The 23,964-nt window shown below is 38.9% G+C and overlaps 1 protein-coding gene across 3 annotated transcripts in view; it reads right to left on the bottom strand.

Moving 5' to 3' along the window:
- PLEKHS1 (pleckstrin homology domain containing S1) overlaps positions 1-23,385 on the bottom strand; it is a 30,645-nt gene extending 7,260 nt beyond the window's left edge. The window contains exons 1-8 of one of the 3 annotated variants that reach the window (XM_010363219.2): positions 23,101-23,385; positions 20,849-20,993; positions 7,333-7,421; positions 7,114-7,220; positions 6,035-6,169; positions 4,626-4,701; positions 3,608-3,724; positions 1,425-1,544 (exon numbers count right to left, since the gene is read on the bottom strand). In XM_010363219.2, the coding sequence (XP_010361521.1) occupies positions 1,425-1,544; positions 3,608-3,724; positions 4,626-4,701; positions 6,035-6,129 (408 nt within the window). In that variant the 5' untranslated portion in view covers positions 6,130-6,169; positions 7,114-7,220; positions 7,333-7,421; positions 20,849-20,993; positions 23,101-23,385. Of the gene's footprint in view, positions 1-1,424; positions 1,545-3,607; positions 3,725-4,625; positions 4,702-6,034; positions 6,170-7,113; positions 7,221-7,332; positions 7,426-20,848; positions 20,994-23,100 lie in introns of those variants that run through there. The other 2 variants (XM_010363218.1, XM_010363220.2) reach the window with 2 other exon arrangements.
- Positions 23,386-23,964: the final 579 nt, after the last annotated feature.

Raw genomic sequence — 23,964 nt, 5'->3', positions numbered from 1 at the left:
CCTCTGATCACCTCAGTTACTGCAGAGCTCTCCTTTCTCTCAATTTCCATTGCATAGTTTTGTACTTATTTATTTATTTTTTGTCTTTTTAGCTTAGTTTTGTCTGCTTCACTAGACTTTGCCTATCATAAAGTACCTAGCAAAGGCCAGGCCTCTAACTGATGCTCAATACACATCTGATTGGTTGGCTGGACTATCGTAAAAGACTGCATCCCAGGAAACAAAAATGTGAAAATCTTTTGGTGAAAGAAGAACTATGTGCTCAAAGGAGCTTGGGAAACACCATGTGTTGTATCTGACTTGACTATTTACAGTGCACCACAGCATACTAAATGCTCTGAGAATTCTGCTAAGAAGTTTGTTTAACTTATTTTAACTGGGTGTTTCCAGAATTTATTTGACCCTAGAATGTTTCTTTTATATAAACATATGTTACCCTCTTATGGAAAACCCTCAGTTTGGGAAATGATGCAGCATTGCCACCCTCCATTCTGTCTTCCTATCTCTCACTTCCATTCTTTTCTCTCTATAGTCCACGGCGGATATAGCTGCTGGGTTAATACTAATGGAGGATAATTCAGGTTTTGATACTTCCCAGCTCAGAAGCCATCACTTCCCCTATGCTGTGTACAGAATGAAGTCAACTTGGCATTCAGAACCCTTCATGGGCTGGCTCTTTTCTTCTGTTTATCTCCCACTATGCCTTTCACACTCTAGGATGCAACCTCACTGAACTATTCCCCATACATGTATCAAATGGCACTTCATTCTGGAAGCCTTCCTTGACTCTAGTAGAGACAGAAAATCTGTTCTTTTTCTATTGCTTCCGGAGCATACTGACCACGTCTTTTGTGCAGCATGATCCTGTGGTAACTGACAAGACTATGCACTCTGAAAGCAGGGTGATGTCAGGCTCATTACTTTAGCCACCATGCCCAGTACAGTTCAGTGACTACTGCTCAGAAGGCATTCAGTAAGGGCCTCCAACTGATCAATAGACTGATTGATACACAGCACACAACTGATCACCCAAGCACCTTGGCTCACATTATTCTTTCTGCTAAGAATGCAGAAAGACTCCTCAAGGCAATCCCCCACATCCAAATTTTACTCATCATGTATGGTCAAATGTCATCTCATCCCTGAAACCTTCCTGATTTTTTGTTTGAAAGTCATCTCCTCCTCCCATTGCTCATACACCCCTAGAATTTTATAAGCATCTCTCTTCAGCATAGAACCCTTCTGTCTTGTATTACAGCTGCCTCCTAGTCAAGTGCCCGCGCCATGAGCACGTCATCTATATTTGATTTACCTCTGTGTTCCCACTGACCCTAGCCTAGTATTGCACGAAAAGTGCATGGCAGGGTTTCAGTAGATATTTGTGAAAGAAACAAATGATGAATGGACAAGAAGGGGTTACTTACCTCTAAAAGAATACTTCGAGGAGTAAGATAATAATTCTCTTCCTTCACATCTTGAGTGGTTTCTGATAAATCTTGTAGATGAGCTTGCCTAAATCCTGGAGAACTTTTTTCCATTAAATGCTGAAGAAAAGAGATAAAAATGCTTTGCTTTTTCTTTGCAAGAGATAGAATTAAATCACATGCATTTTGGAAAACCCATAATAAATTAGTGGGGTTAAAAAAGACCAGAGGGTCTTCCAAGGTTACATCTAGAAGCTCACACAACTTCAACTTGCCTTTTGAGTCTGGGTCACCACTGAGGATGAAAAAATGTAAGCATAGCACTCAGGCTTTTTTTCTCTACCATTTGGAACAGTCACTCAGAACAAGTGGTTTTCTCCTGTGGGTGGTATTCTTTTTTTTTTTTTTTTTTTTTTGAGACAGAGTCTTACTCTGTCACCCAGGCTGGAATGCAGTCGCGCAATCTTGGCTCACTGCAACCTCCACCTCCTGGTTCAAGTGATTCTCGTGCCTCAGCCACCTGAGTAGCTGGGAATACAGGCACACACCACCATGCATTGCTAATTTTTGTGTATTTTTTAGTAGAGATGGGGTTTCACCATATTGGCCAGGCTGGTGTCAAACTCCTGACCTTGTAATACACCTGTCTTGGCCTTCCAAAGTGCTGAGATTACAGGCGTGAGCCACCATGACCGGCCCTGTGGGTGGTATTCTAAGTCACTAATCTCTGGAGTTGCCACCCTCATCTTTTTCCTATTATCATCCAATACCATCTGAGAATGTAATTAACCCAGAATCAAGGCGCTGCACCTTTCCTGTTCCTGCTCCATATTTTTCTTTTGTGTTCTGTTCACACACTTCTATTGTTTCCATAGCAACAGAATTTGGTTGTGTTGATCATGTGATAGTATGAATTATAGGTTTCCATCTAGATTCAACCACTATTGCCTCCCCTCCCCATAGATACACAATATTCTACTAAAGTAGCTTCTTTGCATGGCAGAAAAATTACCAAGAACAATGCCTCAGAGCAGGGGGTTTGGAAAAGACCCTGAATGTTCTCTAGGAAAAAAGTCAAGTTTTAAAATATAGGTATGTTTAAGTTCTGTCCATGTTTTAGGCTCCAAGCTCATGGAGCCAGATCATGCTGAGTTGGGGGTAAAGGAAGTCCACTTAATTTAACCAACAGTACCACCACCACCCAGCAAGGCAAATAGTACTATTAACTCGAGCTAGTTTAAAAATCACTGGATCTATAGTGTGAAAAGGCAAGATGACAAATAATGTTATCTCTAGGGGAAAGGAGATATCATGAGTGAAAAGCAAGAGGTGCTTACACAAAAGGGTGAAGCTTCCTAACTGCTGCATACCACCGTTTCTACTCACTAAATGAAGAACTGAGGTGAGGTTTTTGGCATGGTGAATTTGATATGCTACAAAAAGCTTTCGAAATAGTTGGAGAGCTACCAACTAGATAAAATAAGGGGCTAGGACTCATTAGATGTACTTGGTATATGTGGACAGGGCAAAGTCAATGGATAAGTCTTTAAGAGACAAAATAGTATCTGTGCCAGAGGACAAAACCACTCAGCATGTTTATGACTAATATCCCAAGTTGGGAACATTGCAAATCCAAGAAAGCTGAAGGTCCAATTACAAGTCGCTTTCAAGAGGCAGGTTACATTATATTTTATGTCTTCAAATGGATTTCATTAGAAATGAGGATGAAGTGATAGCTATAATGAATGAGAAGCAAGACTGATCAAAGTAAAGGGAGGAAATTAACAAGAAACTTGGCCTTTGCCTGAGGAGTACAGACAGAATGGGCAGAAAATAGGTGGTGTCTGGGAAATCTTTTGGCAGAGGGATCTGTGCCCTCTGTGTGAAAGAAAGGAAGAAGTTGCCAGCCAGGTTTTGGTTTAGCAAAGGGTCTTACACTAGCATACCCAAAGCATATCAAAAGCATCCAAAATCAATGAATACGCTGAGACGTATTCAGGGCAAGCCCTGAGTGAGGCTCATCTGTGGTATGGGATAAACATCAGGGCTAAGAATCATTCTTATAGTGCATCGGGCTTTGAGGAAGGTGGGCATGGTTAAATTCAATTGCTAATTGGTAAGATTTTTTAAGCATTAGCTGACTCCCAGGTGTGGTGTCCTGAGAAAGAAATGAGCCCCATTACCATGTCCTGGAGACCATTTCTTGGTGAGCTGGAACCAACAGCCTCCGATGTGCTGGGAAGGCCAAAGAGAGGGCTGGGGTAGAAGAGGGTTCTTTTATTACCCAATGAGAGTTCCTCCTGCTCACAAAATAGGAATCAGTCAGGGCACGGTTGATCTCCATCTGGAATGAAACAGCAGCCTCTCTACAGTGCTCCTTGCCTCCCGTCTTTCCCCACAGTGATCTAATATTCATGCCACTGGCCTGCCAGCATTATCTCACCAAGAAAAGAGCTGAACTTGTCTCTCTCCTGTTTCTAAACCCTTGAGGACATTTAGCCTGACCCTCAGAGATGGCCAGCGTTTCCCTCCACCTGTCTTCTCAATTGTGTCTCTTTCTGATGCCCTCTGCCCCAGTTCCCTTTGCTCTAATCATTTCAGTCTACTTGAAGACATGCCTTGATTTCTCCTTCTCTTTGGCTTTTGCTGTAAGCATGGAACAACCTAGAAAACATGTCAAAAAAGATACCTAGGGGCCAAAGTTCCATCTATAAACGTCTGCCCTGAGAAAGGACTTGGGAACATTAGCAGAGGCCCTTTTGAAATAAATTTAAAATGTAAAACTACTAAGCACGTACATGAAAGATATGTTATATTAAAAATGCAAGATATATGAAAAACATTTTTATAGAAACTGCCCTAGACTTAATCATTCAAAAGGGAGCTTGTCATGCACCTTGAATAACAACGATGGAAAATACTATGTTCTAGCTACTACTTAAAAATGCCACAGTTAACTTTTCCTCCCTCTATCACAATAATAAAAGTCTGAAGTGTCTGTATTTTAGCTCTCTCACAAAACACAGAAGAATTTTTTTCTATTCTTAATCATAAAAAGTAATAAGGATGTACATTTTCTCACTTATTTATTCCTTGTATTAGCGCCAGTTTCTAAGGAGGCAAAGGAAAGCTACCATTGTTTTCTGTTGAAAGAGGGTTGTGTTCAGGTGCCCTGTTATTTTATTAGTGATATGGAGTCACCTCTGTGTTCTGATGTGTTGCTTTTATATCCCGGAGAAGTGATGACATGAAGGAGACCCAGTCTTTAATCTTCTCCCTGTTGGTAGGAATAAACTTTCAGCTGGCATGTGGCAACAATAGTGCTTGTACTTCTTTTGAACTAGAGAAGGATTCTTTTATGAAGGTTAGAACGGCGGTGAGAGCAGGTACCAGTGAAATAAGAATTTTTCCTAAGTAGTTTAAATGGCCTCGCCACCTCCACATTTGCACACTAGAATTAATGCTCAGCCACCTCTGCAAAGAAAGCTCAGAGAAAGGGAAGAAAAGTAGAAAATAATAGTAGTAATCACAGGGTTTGGGGCTTTCGGCTTTGACACTGATTTCCTTTATGTTCTCAAGCCAGCCCCCTAACCTGTCAGTGCCATTTTTGTGTAACTATGCAGGTGGGCCTTCCCTTAGGGAGTGCACATGTTGATGAAGAATGTGCTTGAATGAATTTGTATAATCACGTCTTTTCTATGGACTCACAGGACAACTTAGAAGAAAGCTTTAGTCAATCTGAAACAGATCAGGGTTTTTCATATGTTGACTTTGGCACTGTCCACCTCCTCTGCACAGTCTCCCCCACACCAGCTTTGCCTCTCCCTCAGGCAGATAATCATCCATGAAGAGTCCACTAGGCACCTTAGCTAGGAGCAGAAGCCCCTCTTAAAAACTTCAGACTCCTTTGGGGGCAAGCCTAGCTCCTCCCTAATATATGTAGCTTGGTAGATGTTTTTGTATTGGGTTCTTTTACATGGAATGTTTCTGGGGTGATGGTGACTGTTATTGGTTGAAATGCACGCTCCCCACCCAATTTGTGTGTTTCAGTTCCATATCCCAATACCTCAGAATGTGACCTTATTTGGAAAGAGGGTTGTTGCAGATGCAATTGGTCAAGATGAGGTCATACTGGAATAGAGTGGGTTCCTAATCCAATATTACTGATGTTCTTATAAAAAGGGGAAATTTGGACACAGAGCTATGCACACAGGGAGAACACCATGTGAAGACTGGAGTTATGTTGCCACAAGCCAAGGGAACTACCAAGAGTTAGGAGAGGCCCCTGGAATAGATCCTTCCCTGGAGTCTTCAGAGAGAGAGCATGGCTCTACCAATACCTTGATTTCAGACTCCTAGCCCCTGGAACAGTGAGACAATAAATTTCTGTTGTTCAAAGTTACCCAGGATGAGGTACTTTGTTACAGCAGCCCTAGGAAACCAGCTCAGTAACTTTTCAAGATGTTTTAACAAATAGCAAAGATTGCCAAGATGGCATCTGATGTTGTAGCATGGGTTCAGAAAATGCTTATTGGTATAAAATATTTTGTTTTTTGGTTTGTTTTTGTTTTGCATGCAGTAGACATTCTGTGTTATCTTACTTCTCTCACCTGTCATGGCCGATGAGGAAGTATTCCCTGTTAGTGGTTCTGATGGACATGACCTCATCAGGGTGGCATTTAAACATCTTCTGCACAGATTGCATCTTTTCCTGGTTACTTATGCCAACTTCTACACTGGAATTTCTGTTAGATATTGACACAAAGTATTAAACAAAGGTAAATACAGAAATAGAAAACTGACTAATATTTTATATTGGGATTCAAATGGAATAAAACTTTAGATGTGCTGGATCCATGTTTTGAAGATTGTCCAATAATTTTAGAAGATAAGTTTGGATTTTTGATCTGGTTAATTAATAATTGAAATTATTTTGTTTAGTCTAAGATTCAAAAATTTCTATTTTAATTGGATTCTTGATTCCACAAATAATCTTTTTTTTTTTTTTGAGACGGAGTCTCGCTCTGCCGCCCAGGCTGGAGTGCAGTGGCCGGATCTCAGCTCACTGCAAGCTCCGCCTCCCGGGTTCACGCCATTCTCCTGCCTCAGCCTCCCAAGTAGCTGGGACTACAGGCGCCCACCACCTCGCCCGGCTAGTTTTTTTTTTGTATTTTTAGTAGAGACGGGGTTTCACCATGTTAGCCAGGATGGTCTCGATCTCCTGACCTCGTGATCCGCCCGTCTCGGCCTCCCAAAGTGCTGGGATTACAGGCTTGAGCCACCGCGCCCGGCCCACAAATTATCTTTTTCAATTTTTGGGTGCACAATTTATTAAAGAGAAGACCAAAAAAAGCTGATCTAAATATTTTCAAAAACTCTATCTTAACTTTATAAAATGAAAATTTCATCCACTCCCTCTCATCCACAAATTACGTGAATCAAACTCCCTAACTGAATGCCTGTTAATTAAAGACTTATCAAGTATGACATACAATATGAAACAAATATTCAACTATCTTTTACTTAAAGTGCTCACTATTTTAGCTCCTATTCAGTCACAAATATTATAATAAGCCTGAAGCCTTTGGTTCCTTTGGTCAATTATGTAAATTTCAATTTGCATGCAAATTGTCACTGTTTGACTTTATAGTATGTGTTGTTATAAAAGTTTTCTTGCTTGTATACACACTGATCAATTTCAATGGAACCTCGGTGATGATGGTCTTTATAATAAGAAAGACTAAAGCTCTTTTCCCCAGTCCTTGACAGGATGAAAAACCGCTTTTTCCAAGAGGCCTGAAAAATAGAAAGATTTTATGTCTTAGTTAAATCTCAGTGGAAAAGAAAGGATTTTTAAAAATGCTCATGAGGCTGGTGAGAGGCTTGTTAAATCATAGCAAACACTTACCACAGAGAAGAACAGCTGAGAAGGTGGTGATTTAATAAAGTAATCTTGTTTGCAGACTTCATTTTCATAAGAAAATGTAAATTGTTTGCCTAATGAAAGTGAACAGAACTCAGTTTGTTCCTCATACATTTCTGAAAAGAACTGCCTTAATTGGAAAACACTATTTATCTCTGGAAAGACCTTCAGATCATTCAGTAGTTATGGAAAAGAACACCTATAATAACCCAAGACAGCAAAGGACCAAATGTGTGATTCTTATTCCTCCACAGCCGAGACCTTCATTCAAACAACATTTGAAAGCATGTTAATTCAGCTCACACCTGTCTGACTTTCTGTTTATAGAGTACGTCGTTGGCTCTCTACGTGTGAGCAAAGATTTGGCTCTTAGTTCCATTGCAGAAGCATGATAATTTTGCATTGCCCTTTGGCTTAGCAAATAAAATCAAAAGCACCTGCTATTAAAAATGATGTGGCAAAAACTATTTGGGGAAGGGGGACAGGTAGAGCTGCTGCAGAAGTTGGGAAAGGAGGGAAGGTAAACACAGCTGCCTCCCCAGAATTACTGGATGCTATCCTCATAGCCCCAGCAGCTGTATTACCAAATCTTGAGTCTGTTTTCACTTAATAAAGAAGCTCTAATTTTTTAGTAAAGACTGCCCTTTCCAAAACTGAGGACAAACTAAACCTGTAGCCTGGATGTGAAAGCAAATCCAAGCTAAAACAAAAACAAACCCAAAACGAAAAAAACAAAAATAACAACATCATGTTTAACAACATTAATTGTGTTTTCCTAAATAGTGAATGTAATACATATTTATTGTGGACATTTTAGAAAATATTAAAACTGCCTATAATTTCATCACTCACAGAGAAGCAGTGAACATTGTAGAAACTTCTTTATTTAATCACTTCTGCCACCCCATTTTCAATAGTGAGTTGTTTTGCTTTTGTCTGCTAAGCCAAAGGGCAATATATACTGTCTCTCTCAAGTATTCAAGAGTGTTGATTAACACATGTGTGTGCTGAAACTACCTGAGGCCAGAGAAAGAACCGTTAAAAAAATCAGAGGCTCAGAAAAAGTGCCTGTTACCTCCAGCCAGACTGGAAAAACTTATAATTTACTGGGCATTGGATAGAGTACTCAGGAATGTCTTGCCTCAGTGTGAGGAATAATTAGCTGTATACTAATTACTAGCTCTACACTGAGCACTGCTCCAAACCCACCTAACAAAATCATAAAAGACTTAGAAGAAAGTTGTTTCCAAAAAATTTAACTGCGTCCCAGAACAAAGCTCAAGATTCATAGGAATACAAAGATATTCAGGACCCAACAAGGTAAAATTTGCCATGTTTGGCAGTCAGTCAAAGTTTACCAGGCATACAAAGAGGAAGGAAAACATGATCAATAATGAGGGAAAAGTCAATCAATAAAAACAGGCCTAGAACTGACACAGATGTTAGAATTGGCAGAGAAAGTAATTAAAGCAGTTATTATCAGTGTTTTCAAGAAGTTAGGGAGAGATATAAAAGATATAAAGAAGACCCAAAGTGAACTTTTAAAGAGACGGGCGGATCACGAGGTCAGGAGTTTGAGACCATCCTGGCTAACACGGTGAAACCCCGTCTCTACTGAAAAATACAAAAAGCTAGCCGGGTGAGGTGGCTGGCGCCTGTAGTCCCAGCTACTCGGGAGGCTGAGGCAGGAGAATGGCATAAACCCGGGAGGCGGAGCTTGCAGTGAGCTGAGATCCAGCCACTGCACTCCAGCCCGGGCAACAGAGCAAGACTCCGTCTCAAAAAAAAAAAAAGAAAAAAAAAAAAAAGATGAAAGCTACCATGTCTCAAAAAAACAGCAACAACACTGGACGGGAGTAAGAGCAGACTAAATATTGTACAAGAAAAGATTAGTGCACTTAAAGGCATGGCAATTGTAACTAACAACATAAGCAAAGAGTTAGAACATAATGTAAAAACTCGAAAAGAGCACCAGTACACTGCGGACAATTTCAGGTAGCCTAGTATACAAGTAATAGGCGTCCCCGAAGTGACAGAGGAAGAAATAAAAAAATCTGAAGCAATAATGCTAACAATTTTATAAACCTAAAACTATAATTCCAGAGATCCAAGCAGTTCAATGAGGCTCAGCACAAGATACACAAAAGTACATCAAGGCATGTCATAACGGAATTGTTCAAAACCAGCAATAAAGAAAAAAAATCTTAAAAGCAGCCAGAGGAAGAAAAGACCTATTATATACAGAACAAAGACAAGAAATAGAGATACTGATTTCTCATCCGAAAAAAAAAAAAAATGCAAACAAGAAAAAGTAAAACAATTTACTTAAGGTTTGCGTGTGGTGGCTCACGACTGTAATCCCAGTACCTAGGGAGGCTGAGGCGGTGGATTTCCTGAGATTAGGAGTTTGAGACCAGCTTGGCCAACATGGCAAAACCGTGTCTCTACAAAAATACAAAAATTAGCCGTGCGTGGTGGTGCAAGCCTGTAGTCCCAGCTACCTGGGAGGCTGAGGCAGGAGAATGGCTTGAACCTGGCAGGCAGATGTTGCAGTGAGCCGAGATAGTGCCACTGTGCTCCAGCCTGGGCGATAGAGTGAGACTCCATCTCAAAACAAACAAACTATATTTAAAGTACTGAAAAAATACTCTTTCAAAATTCTATATTCAGCAAAACTATCTTTTAAAAATGAAGGCAATGTAAAGACTTTTTAGACATATAAAAGCTGAAATAATTCCTCATTAGGAGGCTTGCAATATAAAAATATCAAGGGAAGTCCTTCAGGAAGAAGGGAAATGATAACATAAAAATCTGAATTTAAACAAAGCAATAAGGAGCACTGAAATGGTAACTACTGAGGTAAATGTATGAAATTATTTTCTTATTATTGAAAACATTGAAACATCAACTGACTGTTTAAACAAAAATAATGACAATGTATTGTGCAGATTATAGCATATGTACAAGTAAAATGCATTTCAACAGTACCGTAAAGTCCAATAGGGAAAAATGGAAATACACTTTTGTAAAGTTCTTTTATTATATGTGAATTGATATACTATCACTTGAAGTTAGACTGTGATGTGTATAAACCCTCAAGCAATCAGTAAAATAACAAAATAGAAAGTAATGACTAATAAGCCAACAAAGGAGATAAAATGGATTCATGAAAAATTTGATTATTCCGAAAGAAAGCAGAAAAGGGGAAAGGGAGAATAAATAACCAATAGGACAAATAGAAAATAAATAATAATATGATACACTTACACTAGACTATATCAATAATCATGTTAAATGGTCTAAACACCTCAATTAAAAAACAGAGATGACCAGTTTGGATAAAAAAGCAAGACTCAACTCTATGCTGCCTGTAAGAAACACACTTTAAAGATGAAAATACAAGTAAGTTACAAGGAAATAACTGGAAAAAAAGATATGCTATGCCAACGCTAGTCAAAGAAAGCTGGAGTGCCTGTATTAACATCAACGTAGATTTTAAAGAAAATAATATTACCAAGGACAAAGAATATCATTTCATAATAATAAAGGGATGAATTAATCCTAAGAGGACATAAAAATTTAAACATATATGCCCCTATAACAGAGCTTTAAAATACATGAAGCAAAAACTGATAGAACTGCATGAATAAATGGACACATCCACAATTATGGTCAGAAATTTCAATATCCCTCTCTCAAGAATTGATAGAACAAATAGTTCTAAAATAGATATTTTAAATTTTGGATGCACTTTTAATGTTTTAAATAATAAGTTTACTAAGAGATTTCAATCAAGAAGAGTGATGCTGGCCTCATAGAATGAGTTGAGAAATATTCCCTTCTCTTCTATTTTGTAGAAAATCAGCAACAACACAGTAGGTTTGAACAACACTACCAACCAACATTACCTGATTGATATTTATAGAACACTCCACTCAGTGACCACAGATTATACATTCTTCTCAAGGGCACATGCAACATTTATTAATATAAATTATATTCTGGACCATAAAACAAGTCTCAATAAATTAAAAAGCACTCAAATCATATAAATCATGATTTCAAAGCACCAGGAAATCAAATTATAAATCAATAACAGAAAGACCTCTTAAAAGATCCTGAAATAATCTCTAGATTTAAAAAATCCCAAAAATAAATTAGCAAGTTTTTTATACTGGATGAAAATTAAAACACAAGATATCAGAATTTGTGGATGCCACTAAAGCAGTACTTAGGGAAAAAATTTTTTAATGCCTATGTTAGAAATGGCCATGTTTGATGGCACAAGTGTACATATGTAACAAACCTGCATGTTATGCACATGTACCCTAGAACTTAAAGTACAATAATAATAAAAGAAAAAGAAAAAAATAGAAATGGCCATGTTTGAAAAGAACAAAAGTCTCAAACTAATTACCTCAGCTTCCACCTGAAACTGAACATGAACCTGAAAAAAAAAAAAAAAAGAAAGAAACCTGAAGTAAATAGAGGAAGCGAGATAATAAAGATAAAAGTGGGATTCAATGAAAGAGAATATAGAAAAACAACAGAGACAATCAATGAAACCAAAGTTAATCCATTAAAAGGATTAACTTAACAAACCTCTACCTAGGCAGATAGACCGGAAAAACTGGAGAGAAAACACAATTTGCCAATATTAGGAGGAGAGAGGGGACATATCTACAAAGTCTACTGATATTAAAAGGATAATAAAGAAATGTTATGGACAACTTTATTCCAATAAATTGGGCAACTTAGATAAACTGAAAAATTCCTTGAAATACACCAACAAAGGTCACTGAAGAAGAAATAGATGACCTGAATAGCCTCCTATAGCTATTAAAGAAATTGGAATTGTAGTTAAAAATTCTTCACATAAGGAAAACTTTAGGCCCAAGTGGCTGTACTGTTCACTTTGATCAAACATGTAAGGAAGAAATAATTCTACACAAAGGCTCCCAAAAAAATTGAAGAGAAGGGAATATTTCCCAACTCATTCTATGAGGCTAGCATGACTCTTCTTGATTGAAAACTCTTAGCAAACTTATTGTTTAAAACATTAAAAAATGCATCCAAAATAAGTAAAAATAAATAAAACATCCAAATTGAAAAGAATGAAGTAAAATCATTTCTATTTGCAAGTGACATAATCTCATATGTTAAAAATCCCAAAGAATCCATGAAAACTACTGGAGCTAATAAACAAATTCAGCAGTATTGAAGAACAACAGACAAAAGTTAGCTATATTTCTATAAACCAGCAATAAATAATACAAAAATAAAATTATGAAAACAGTTCCATTTACAATAGCATCCAAAAGAATAAAGTACCTAGGGATAAATTTAGGCAGATAAAAAGACTGGTACACTGCAAACTAGAAAAATTGCTGAAATAAATTAAAGAAGACATAAATTTATGGGTAAACATTCCGTATTTATGAATTGGAAGACTTAATTCTGTTAAGATATAAATACTACCTAAAGCAATCTATAAATTCAATGCAATCTCTATTAAAATCCCAATGGCATTTTTTTTTCTTGTAAAACTGGAAAAGCTAATCCTCAAAATCATCTAAAATACCAAGGGGCCCTGAATATCCAAAATAATCTTGAAAAAGAACAAAGAGTACACACACTTCCCAATTTCAAAACTTACTACAAAGCTACAATAATCAAGAGTGTGGTTTTGGTATAAAGACAGATAAGATACATAGGCCAATGGAATAGAATTGAGAGTCCAGGAACAAACCTATACATTAGTGGTCACGGCCATTCAATGGGGAGAGAACAGTCTTTTCAATAAATGGTGCTGGGCCAACTGAGTATTGACATGCAAAAGAGTGAAGTTGGACCCCTATGTCATCCCAAATAATAAAGTTAACTCAAAATAAATAAATGACCTTAACATGAGAGCTAAAACCATAAAACTTTTAGTAGAAAACATAGGTGTAAGTTTTTATGATCTTGGATTTGACAATGTATTCTTAGATATGATACCAAAAGCACAAGCAACAAACAAAAATTAGATAAACTAGACTTCATCAAAATTAAAAACTTTTGTGCATCAAAGGATATTATTAAGAAAGTGAAAAGACTACCTACAGAATAAGAGAAAATATTCAAAAGTCATATGTCTGTCCAGGGCCTACTATCCAGAATATATACAGAACTCTTACAATGCAATACAAAAGACAAACAACTCAACTAAAAAGTGAACAAAGAACTTGAACAGACATTCTTCTAAAGAAAATAAGCAAATGGCCAATAAGCACAAGGAAAGCTGTGCAACACATTTAGTCATTAAGGAAATGTAGATCAAAATTACAATAAGAAACCACTTCATGTTCACTAGGATGGGCATAACTTTTTTCTTTTCTTTTCTTGTTTTTTTTTTTTTGAGATGGAGTCTCACTCTGTGGCCCAGGCTGCAGTAACTCAACCTTGGCTCACTGCAACATCCGCCTCCCAGGTTCAAGCGATTCTCCTGTCTCAGCCTCCCGAGTAGCTGGGATTACAGGTGCCTGCCACCACGCCTGGCTAATTTTTGTATTTTTAGTATAAATGGGGTTTTGTCATATTGGCCAGGATGGTCTCGAACTCCTGACCTCAGGTGATCCACCACCTCAGCCTCCCAAAGTGCTGAGATTACAGGTGTGAGTCACTGTGCCCAGTCCAATTTTTTTAAAAAGGAAAATAACAAGGAAAATAAAATGGTAAGAATGTGGAAAAACTGGAGCCCTCATACACTGGTGGTGGAATGTAAAATGGTTCAGCCACTGCAGAAAACAGTTTGGTGATTTATACAAAAGTTAAACAGGGGCTTACTATATGATCCCTCAGTTCTACTCTTAGGTGTATACCCAAAAGAATTGAAACAGGTACTCAAACACGTACGTGTTCACACATGTTCAAGTAGCACTTTTCACAATAGCTAAACATGGAAACAGTGCAAATGTCCATCAATTAATAAATGGATCAACACATTGTGGCATACATGGACAATGGGATGTTTGTCAGCTATAAAAAGGAATGAAGTAATGATAAATTCTATGATGTGGGTGAACCTCAAAAATGTCATGCTGAGTGCAAGAAGCCAGCCACAAGAGGTCAAATATTGTATGATTTCATTGATGTAAAATATCCAGGATAGATAAATCCCTACAGATGGAATGCTGATTAGCAGTTAACGGGGGCTGGGGGGAAAGGGAGAACAGGGAGAAACTGCTTTATGGGTAAGCCTTTTTTCTGGAGTGGTGGTAATATTTTGAACTGGATAGAAGTGATGGTTGCACAACATTGTGAATGTGCTAAATGCCACCAAACTGTTCACTTTAAAATTGTTATTTTTCTTTAAATTCTTTTAAAAGTTAAAGAACCATTGTACTCTTTTTGTTTGTTTATTTGAGACAGGATCTTGCTCTGTCACCCAGGTGGGATGATCATGGCTCACTGCAGCTTTGACTTCACCGTGTAGCCCAGGTTGGTCCGGAACTCCTGGGCTCAAGCGATACTACTGCCTTGGCCTCCCAAAGTGCTGGGATTATAGGCGTGAGCCATCACACCTGGCCTATTCTACTCTTAAGTAAAGGAATATACAAATACAAAAACTGGTCATGAATGTTGATAGCAGCTTTATTTGTAACAGCCAAAGACTGGAAGCAACCCCGATGTTATCAACAGGTGAAAGGATTAACATATTGTGATACATCTATACAATGGAATACCATATGGGAATAAAAAGGAACAAACTATTGACAGATACAACGACTCAGGAAATTTATTTTACAACATAGTGACCATAGTTAATATATACTTGAAAATTGCTGAGAGAGTAGATTTTAACTTACTCCATAAAAATATGTGGAGTAATGCATATGTTAATTAGCTTGATTTAGTCATTTCACAATGTTTATATACATCAAACCATCATATTGTACACCATAAATAAATTGATTTTTATGTTAATTTAAAAATTAAAAAAGATCAGCCTGAAATAAAATAAAAGTACTCTGACATTCTAAAATGAAAGACTGTTTGTATTTTGAGAGATACAAACCAGCAAACCAAAAATAAAGAAATCCAAATACTAGGAAAACAAGGGAAAATATGCTCAACCTTCCTTAGTTCTGTTTTCCTGCTTTCTTCCCTTCCTTATCCTCTCCCTATCGCCTACCCTTCCTCCTCCTCTCTTTCCTTTCTCCTTCCCTTCTTTCAGTCTTGGAGCTAATACTTAAAAATGCTAACAACTGTTAATACATATTAATAGCAATATGTATCTTGTTCTTGTACTTTATATTTACATGTTCTTAGAAAGGGAGAAATAAAAAGGAAAATGTTATAAAAAAAAAAGACATGGGTAAATCTCAAGAGAATTATGCTGAGTAAAAGAAGTCAGACAGAAAGTGTTCATACTGCATGAGTATATCTATGTAAAGTTCCAGAATACACAAACTAATTTATAGGGATAGAAAGCAGATCCAAGGTTGTCTGGGAAAGTGTGACTGCATGGAAGAGTGGGAGGCAGGGGACCAAGAAAGTTCGTGGGGTTGATGAATATGCTCATATCTTGATTTAGGTGATAATTTTATGGGTGTGTACATTTGCCAAGACTTACTAAATTGTAGACTTTAAACATGTCAGCCTACCGTATGTCAATTACACCTCAATAAAGCTTTAAAAAAAAATCTAGGCCGGGCGCGGTGGCTCAAGCCTGTAATCCCAGCACTTTGGGAGGCCAAGACGGGCGGATCACGAGGTCAGGAGAACGAGACCATCCTGGCTAATACGGTGAAACCCTGTCTCTACTTAAAAATACAAAAAAAAAACTAGCCGGGCGACGAGGCGGGCGCCTGTAGTCCCAGCTACTTGGGAGGCTGAGGCAGGAGAATGGCGTAAACCCGGGAGGCGGAGCTTGCAGTGAGCTGAGATCCGGCCACTGCACTCCAGCCTGGGTGGCAGAGCGAGACTCTGTCTCAAAAAAAAAAAAAAAAAAAAAATCTAACAAATTTGAATGAAAAGTAAGCATACTCCAACCATATGACCCAGCCATTTTGCTTCTAGCTAAAATAAAGAAATATATGATTTTACAAAAATTAATGCACAAAAAAGAATGCACAAATATTCATATTAGCTTTATAATAGGTAAAGACTGGAAGCAACCTGGATATTCAACAGGTGAATGAATCAACAAATTGTAGTACATCCATATAACGGAATACTACTCATCAAAACACATGAACTATTTTTGCACTATTGGTGCACTCGATACCATGGATATATTTTTTAAAAATTATGCTGAGTGAAAAAAGACAAAACGTTGTATGCTATATGATTCCATTTATGTTAAACTCTAATAAATACAAACAAACTTAGAGAGAAAGCAGAACAATGGGGACTGGGATTGGGTGTGCAGAAAAGGATTACAAACAGGCACAAGAAAACATCGAGTGATGAGTATGTTTACTATTTATTTATTTATTTATTTATTTATTTATTTTGAGACGGAATCTCCTTCTATTACCCAGATTGGAGTGCAGTGGTACAATCTTGGCTCACTGCAACCTTTGCCTCCCAGTTCAAGTGATTCTCTTGCCTCAGCCTCCCGAGTAGCTGGGATTACAGCTGCCCACCACCACACCTGGCTAATTGTATTTTTAGTAGAGACAAGGTTTCACCATGTTGGCCAGGCTGGTCTCGAATTCCTGACCTCAGGTGATCTGCCCACCTCAGCCTTCCCAAGTGCTGAGATTACAGGTGTGAGCCACCACACCCGGCCACATTTACCATCTTGATGGTTTCCCAGGTGTCACACGTATCAAATACAGGCAGACCTCATTTTGTTGCACTTCACTTTATTGCGCTTTGCATATATTGCATTTTTCTTTGTTTGCAAATTGAAGGTTTGTGGCAACCCTGCACTGAGCAAGTCTGCTGGGACCATTTTTTCAAGAGCATGTGCTCACTTAGTGTCTCTGTGTCACATTTTGGTAATTCTTGCAATATTTCAAACATTTTCATCATTATTGTATCTATTAGGGTGACCAGCAATGAGTGATCTTTGAGTAATTGTTTTGGGACAGTATGAACAGTGCCCATATAAGATGGTGAACTTAAAAAATGTGTGTGTTCTGATTGCTCCACTTACTGGCTATTCTCCCATCTCTCTCCCTCTCCTTGGACCTCCCTATTCAATGAGACTCAATAATATTGAAATTAGGCCAATTAATAACTTTACAATGTCCTCCTAGTGAAGGCGAGTGTCAAGTGAAAGGGGAGTTGCATGTCTCTCACTTTCAATTAAAAGCTAGAAAATCCTAAGGCCCTTAATTATATTACATCTACTCTACTCATGCTCTATCAATACAACAACAAAGCCTGGGTAACAGCATATCTGTTTACAACATGGTTTAATGAATATTTCTAAGCCCACTGCAGAGATCTGCTACTTAGAAAAAAAAGAGATTGCTTTCAAAATATTGATGATCACTGACAATACACCTGGTCACCCAAGAGCTCTGATGGAGATGTACAAGGAGATTAACGCCGTTTACATGCCTGCTAACACAACATCTAGTCTGTAGCCCCTGGATCAAGGAGTAATTTCAACTTTTAAGTCTTATTATTTAAGAAATACATTTCATAAGACTATAGCTGTTATAGACAGTGATTCCTCTGATGGATCTTGGCAAAGTTAGTTGAATACCTTCTGGAAAGGATTCACCATTCTAGATGTCATTATAAATATTTGTGATTCCTAGAAGGAGGTCAAAATATCAACATGAACAGGAGTCTGGAAGAAGTGGATTCCAATACTCCCCGATGACTTTGAGGGGTTCAAAACTTCCTTCAGTGGAGGAAGTCACTGCAGATGTGGTGAAAATAACAAGAGAACGAGAATTAGAAGTGAACCCTGAAGATGTGACTGAATAGCTGCAATCTCATGATCAAACTTCAACAGATGAGGAGCTGCTTCTTATGGGATATGAAAAGAGTTTTCTTGAGATGGAATCTACAGCTGGTGAACATGCTGTGTTTATTTTTGAAATCACAATAAAGGATTTAAAATATTACATAAACTTAGTTGATAAATCAGAGTCAGGGTTTGAGAGGATTTATTCCAATTTGGAAAGAAGTTCCACTGTAGGTAAAATGTTATCAAACAGCACCACGTGCTATAGAGAAATTTTTCATGAAAGTACAATCGATCAATGTGGTCAACTTCACTGTTGTCTTATTATAAGAAATTGTCACAGCCACCCCCACCTTCAGCAACAACCTGCCTGATTACTCAGCAGCCATCAACACTGAGGCAAGACCCTCCGCCAGCAAAAATATTATGAGTCACTGAAGGCTCAGATAATTGTTAGCAAACTTTAGCAATAAAATATCTTTAATTAAGGTATGCAAATTATTTCCTTAGACATAATGCTATTATACACTCAACTACAGTATAGTGTACACATAACTTTTATGGAATCCAATACCTTCATGTGACTAGCTTTATTGTGATATTTGCTTGGTTGCGGTGGTATGGAAATAAGCTTGAAATATCTCTGAGGTATGCCTGTTTATGTTTCCTATCAAAACTTGTATCAAATTGTATATTTTAGATATATATATAGTTTATTGTCTGCCAATTACAATCAACTACAATAAAGCTATTAAAAATATGGCGAATCAGCTGGGTGCGGTGCTCATGCCTATAATCCCAGCATTTTGGGAGGCCAAGGCAAGTGGATCCCGAGGTCAGGCATTCAAGACCAGCCTGGCCAAGATGGTGAAACCCTGCCTCTACTAAAAATACAAAAAAAAAAAAAAAAAAAAATAGCCAGGCATGGTGGCGGTCACCTATAATCCCAGCTACTCGGGAGGCTGAGGCAGAGAATTGCTTGAACCCAGGAGGCAGAGGTTGCAGTGAGTTGAGATCGCGCCACTACACTCCAGCCTGGGCGACAGAGTGAGACTCCATCTCAAAAAAAAAAAAAAAAAAGAATCTAAAATGCAGATCTGACCATGCCACTTCCATACTTAAAATGCTCAAAATGCTTCAACGTTACCTGTCATATGTGGTCAAGGTCTGGCACAATATGGCAACAACTTTCTGCAGCCTCATCCTCCATTTTCCCTTCTCCTACCTTGTAAGTATATTCAGCTCTGACACATTCTGCTTCTATACCATTTCATTGCTTTGGTCATGCTGTTCCTTCTTCTGGGATGTGCTCCTTTTTCTGATTTCTTTAAAATCCCTACTCCTCCTATAGGGTCTAGCTCAAACGCCTTTCCTATAAAACCTCTCTGGATTCTCATTGCTACTTAAATGCTTTTTCTTCTTCAGACCCCATAGTATTTGTACTTATTTCATGATTTCCATCACAGGCTAATCTTAATTTCCCAGCACAGTGATTTGCCTGTGTTTAAGTTCCCGACAAGATTTTATTTTATATTTTTGAGAAAGAGTCTTGCTTTATTACCCAGGCTGGAGTGCAATGATGCGATCTTGGTTCTCTGCAACCTCCACCTCCCAGGTTCAAGCGATTCTCCTGCCTCAGCCTCTTCATTAGCTGGGATTACAGGCGCACACCACCACACCCAGCGAATTTTTGTATTTTTAGTAGAGACAAAGTTTCACCATGTTGGCCAAGCTGGTCTCAAACTCCTGATCTTAAGTGATCTACCTGCCTCAGCCTCCCACTAACAACATTTTAAAACTCTGAGGGCAATGACTCCTCTTTATTAATCTGTATATCCCCTGCAACCCAAAGCACAAAGACTTACTAGTAATAGGTGCTTTGTAAATATTTTTTAGTTGAATTGGATAATTTAACTTCTAAGTGACTTCATCCTAAATTTAGCTTTTCTATCCACTCACCTACAAAGAAGTGTATGAATATGAGCAAGGATATTTGAATACCATACATTGAGCTACCCTCATAATAAGCCGTAGTGATAATGCAGGCAGCTTCTCTAAGTGAGAGTTTCATGTAAAATTAAGAAAATATTCTCTAATCTTTGCTGGCCTACAGTTTGCTAAAACATCATCTTTGGGCAATGAATGGAAAATTTGGCTCATAAAAATCAGAAAATGTTAAACTTCTAGACAGGTAAACTCTTACACAATAATTAATTGAATCCAATAGTTCCTGCTACATTCCCCAAAGCAAAAACATTGTCATAGAATGCTACCCATTATCCCCACCAAAACTAAGTTCTGGGGCTGGACATGGTGGCTCATGCCTGTAATCTTAGTCCTTTGGGAGGCTGAGGCGGGCGGATCACCTTAGGCCAGGAGTTTGAGGCCAGCCTGGCCAGCATGGAGAAACCCCACCTCTACTAAAAACATGAAAATTAGGCAGGCATGCTGGCATATGCCTGTAATGCCAGCTACTCAGGAGGCTGAAGTTAGAGGATCACTTGAGCCCGGGAGGTTGCAGTGAGCTGAGATCGCGTCACTGTACTCCTGCCTAGGCAACAGAGCAAACAAAACAAACAAAACAAAACATACACAAAAACCACCAAGTTCTGTATCCGGTTAGCTTGAAGGGAACTGTGGAGCATTTTTAATAAGAATATTTCTGTCTCTGAGATTAACCCCTCGGGTACCTGGACTCTTCTGAGGTTTGGGTTCCATGATGGCTGTGTGTCCTCCCCTGTCAAAAGGAAGGGTTAGTGTTAGTCCCCAAACAACAGCGTGTGTGTTTCATTGACCAGCCACCGCTTCAGTGAGTATCGGGATCGTGCTCACGACTGTTGCTGAGATGGGTTATGAGTTTCCCATTCCCATTCTTTCTTTAGTATTTCCCTCCCTGGGCCTGAGGCTGACAGTAGCTGCGGTAACGGGGACGCATCCAAGCAGCTTGTCCTTACTCAGTGGGTGGTTCTGCGGAGGTGTTGCTGAGATGACTGAAGGAGCTGTCTCCCTTGGACTTTCTCTGTTCTTGCTGCATAAGAAGCTTTGATAAGAGAGCTAGGGGATGGCAACACCAAGAAGAGATAAGAACAGGGCAAAGGGCAGGATGCCATGGAGCCAATGCAGTCAAGAAAGCCTCACTGGCTTAGAGGAAGCCCAAGATAAGCCCTTCTCCATGCCAGAGGCTCGCTTTCTCCAGGGGAAATTTAAGAATAAGGACTGCCGGGCATGGTGGCTCACACCTGTAATCCCAGCACTTTGGGAGGCTGAGGCAGGCAGATCACGAGGTCAGGAGTTCGAGACCAGCCTGACCAACATGGTGAAACCCCATCTCTACTAAAAATACAAAAATTAGCCAGGCGTCGTGGTCCGCACATGTAATCCTACCACTTGCCTATAATCCCTCAGGAGGCTGAGACAGGAGAGTCGCTTGAACCCGGGAGGTGGAGGTTGCAGTGACCCTAGATCATGCCACTGTTTTTGAGCTGCTCTTTGTCAAAAAGCCAAAAAAATCATTTTTAAAAATAAAATATTTCTAAAGCCTTTAAAGTTTATGAAATGCATTTGCATACTCTTTTTGTGTGTTTCAGAATGGCCTCATTCTGAGACAGCTCATTTTACAAAAGAAAAGCTGCATTTGAGAGAAGACTGGGTGACTTGGACCTAGGTCCCCTGGCAGAACTCCGCACAGCACCACATTCATGCTCATGGACACTCCCAAATAACATTTGCCCACCCTGTACCCTGTGGATGTCAAAGTGTGCTTTGGAGGATATCTCTGTCCTTCCAGTGTCTGTGAAGTGCTCCGGAGTCATGTGTTGTGGCCATTACTCGTTCATCTCCCCACCCACCGTAAAAATGAGAGGACAGATAAGGCAGTAGGGTGTGGTGGTTTAGAGTGCTAGCTCTGGCATCTGGGTTTAAATTTCATCTCCATGAATTATGAGGAATGTGATCTTTGATACTTTATAATACTTCTCTACACCTCCATTTCTAATACTTCTCTACACCTCCATTTGTTCATCTGTAACGTGAAGGTTATTACCACCCTCATCAGATTGCTGGGAGCATCACTGGAGACACTCTGTTGATGAGCACTCCTCAGTACATAATAGAAACTCAATAAATGCTAGTTGTTAGGTCCTTTCCAGCTCAGATATTCTATGATTCTATGGTTGTTTAATCATGGGTAGCATTTTTTGAGTACTTAATACATTCCAGACACTTCTAAGCAATATGTATATGAAAGATTTTATGTATATGTATACATGTAATTTCACATATACATATACAATCTCATCCTATCCTCATAACCATACTCTAAAGCTTGCACTGTTTTTACAATGATACAATGCCCATTTACAGACAAGGAAACGGTTACTGGAGAGATTAAACAACTTGCCTTTGATCATGTAATGAAAAAGAAGCAGAACCAGAATTCTAACTTGAGAGCTGGCCTTAACTACTTTGCTCTTCCTCCTACCTAAGAAAGTAGAATTAAGTCTTGTCATAGTTCTGCTTGCATTTCTTGTCGTTGCCCCAAACAAAAAAGAAAACCTTTCTGATTCAGCTGTTTGATCTCATTCAGGAGAATCTCCCCACAATCACTGCCTAACCTGTTTATTATAACATTATTTTGGATTTGGTGAATACAACAAACCAAGAGGTCCATCCTGTTTCCCTCTGACTACAGTATAACCTAGGAAGCTTATGAAGAAAGAGCCCATGGAAATACTGCATATCTGCAAAATTTTCCATTTCCAAATCTGCAATTGCTCAATTGCAAAAAAGCTTCTAGATCATCCCAGCCTTGGGAGTCCAAACCAGATACACCAAGCAGTACTTACTGGAAGCCAAGAGGTCGCTGGTCCAATGCTCAGGAAAGTGCTTGTCCCGAAGATTCCTAAACTCACTCCTGCTGACTCTGAGCCTTGGTGCCTGGGTAAGGATTAAGCACAAGCTGTGCTTGAAATCTGAACCACCAGGAAGTTCCCAAACTACTATTCTTGAACAGATTTTATTCTTGCCCCAAATTGAAATGGAAGCTGTGCCCTCGGGGGAAGTTCTGGGCCTTCATACCTGTGGCTTGCCGCAGAACCGCCTTGGTGTCCCAGCCGTCTAGCACGGGAAAATTATAAGCAAACATTTCATTTCAAAAATGAAAGCAAACAAATTAATAATAATAAAAAAAAATTCCTACCAGACTTTGGACCATGGTTACAATAACCCTTATTGAGAGCAATGCCAATTTACTCTCAACTGTCTACGGCGACTACCCCTGAAAAAAATTCCCTTTGCCTCCTTCAGCCATATCTTAACCAATGTCTTCCTGGGAAGGATAGAAAGGGTTCCTTTGTACCAGATGAGGAAACAAAAACCTGGTTTCTCTAACACACTTGTACATGCCAGTGGTTTCCAGGAAGAGTTGCTCATTCAGCCGTAACAGAGTGTTATCATCAACAGGGTGGCACTAGGCATGTTCCCCTGCACAGCCACCAGCAGCAATTGAGTAAACCATCATGCTTAGACCTGCTGAGTGGTATCCAGCCACCAAAGGGTCTTAGGTGTATTTTCATGTATATTACAAATTTCTAGGGGAGAGGAAGAAGTGACCATGAATTTTATCCTGTTCTACTACCTTTAAAAGTAAAAGTACATCATTTTAATCCTCATCCTCATGAGGGTAGTGGGGATGGAATCAGCTCAGCCAT

Source organism: Rhinopithecus roxellana, chromosome 11 (assembly GCF_007565055.1).
Source record: "Rhinopithecus roxellana isolate Shanxi Qingling chromosome 11, ASM756505v1, whole genome shotgun sequence".
In the NCBI taxonomy this organism is placed as follows: domain Eukaryota; kingdom Metazoa; phylum Chordata; class Mammalia; order Primates; family Cercopithecidae; genus Rhinopithecus; species Rhinopithecus roxellana.
The sequence above is the reverse complement of the archived record's forward strand: the minus strand, read 5'-3'. Positions and strand labels throughout refer to the sequence as shown.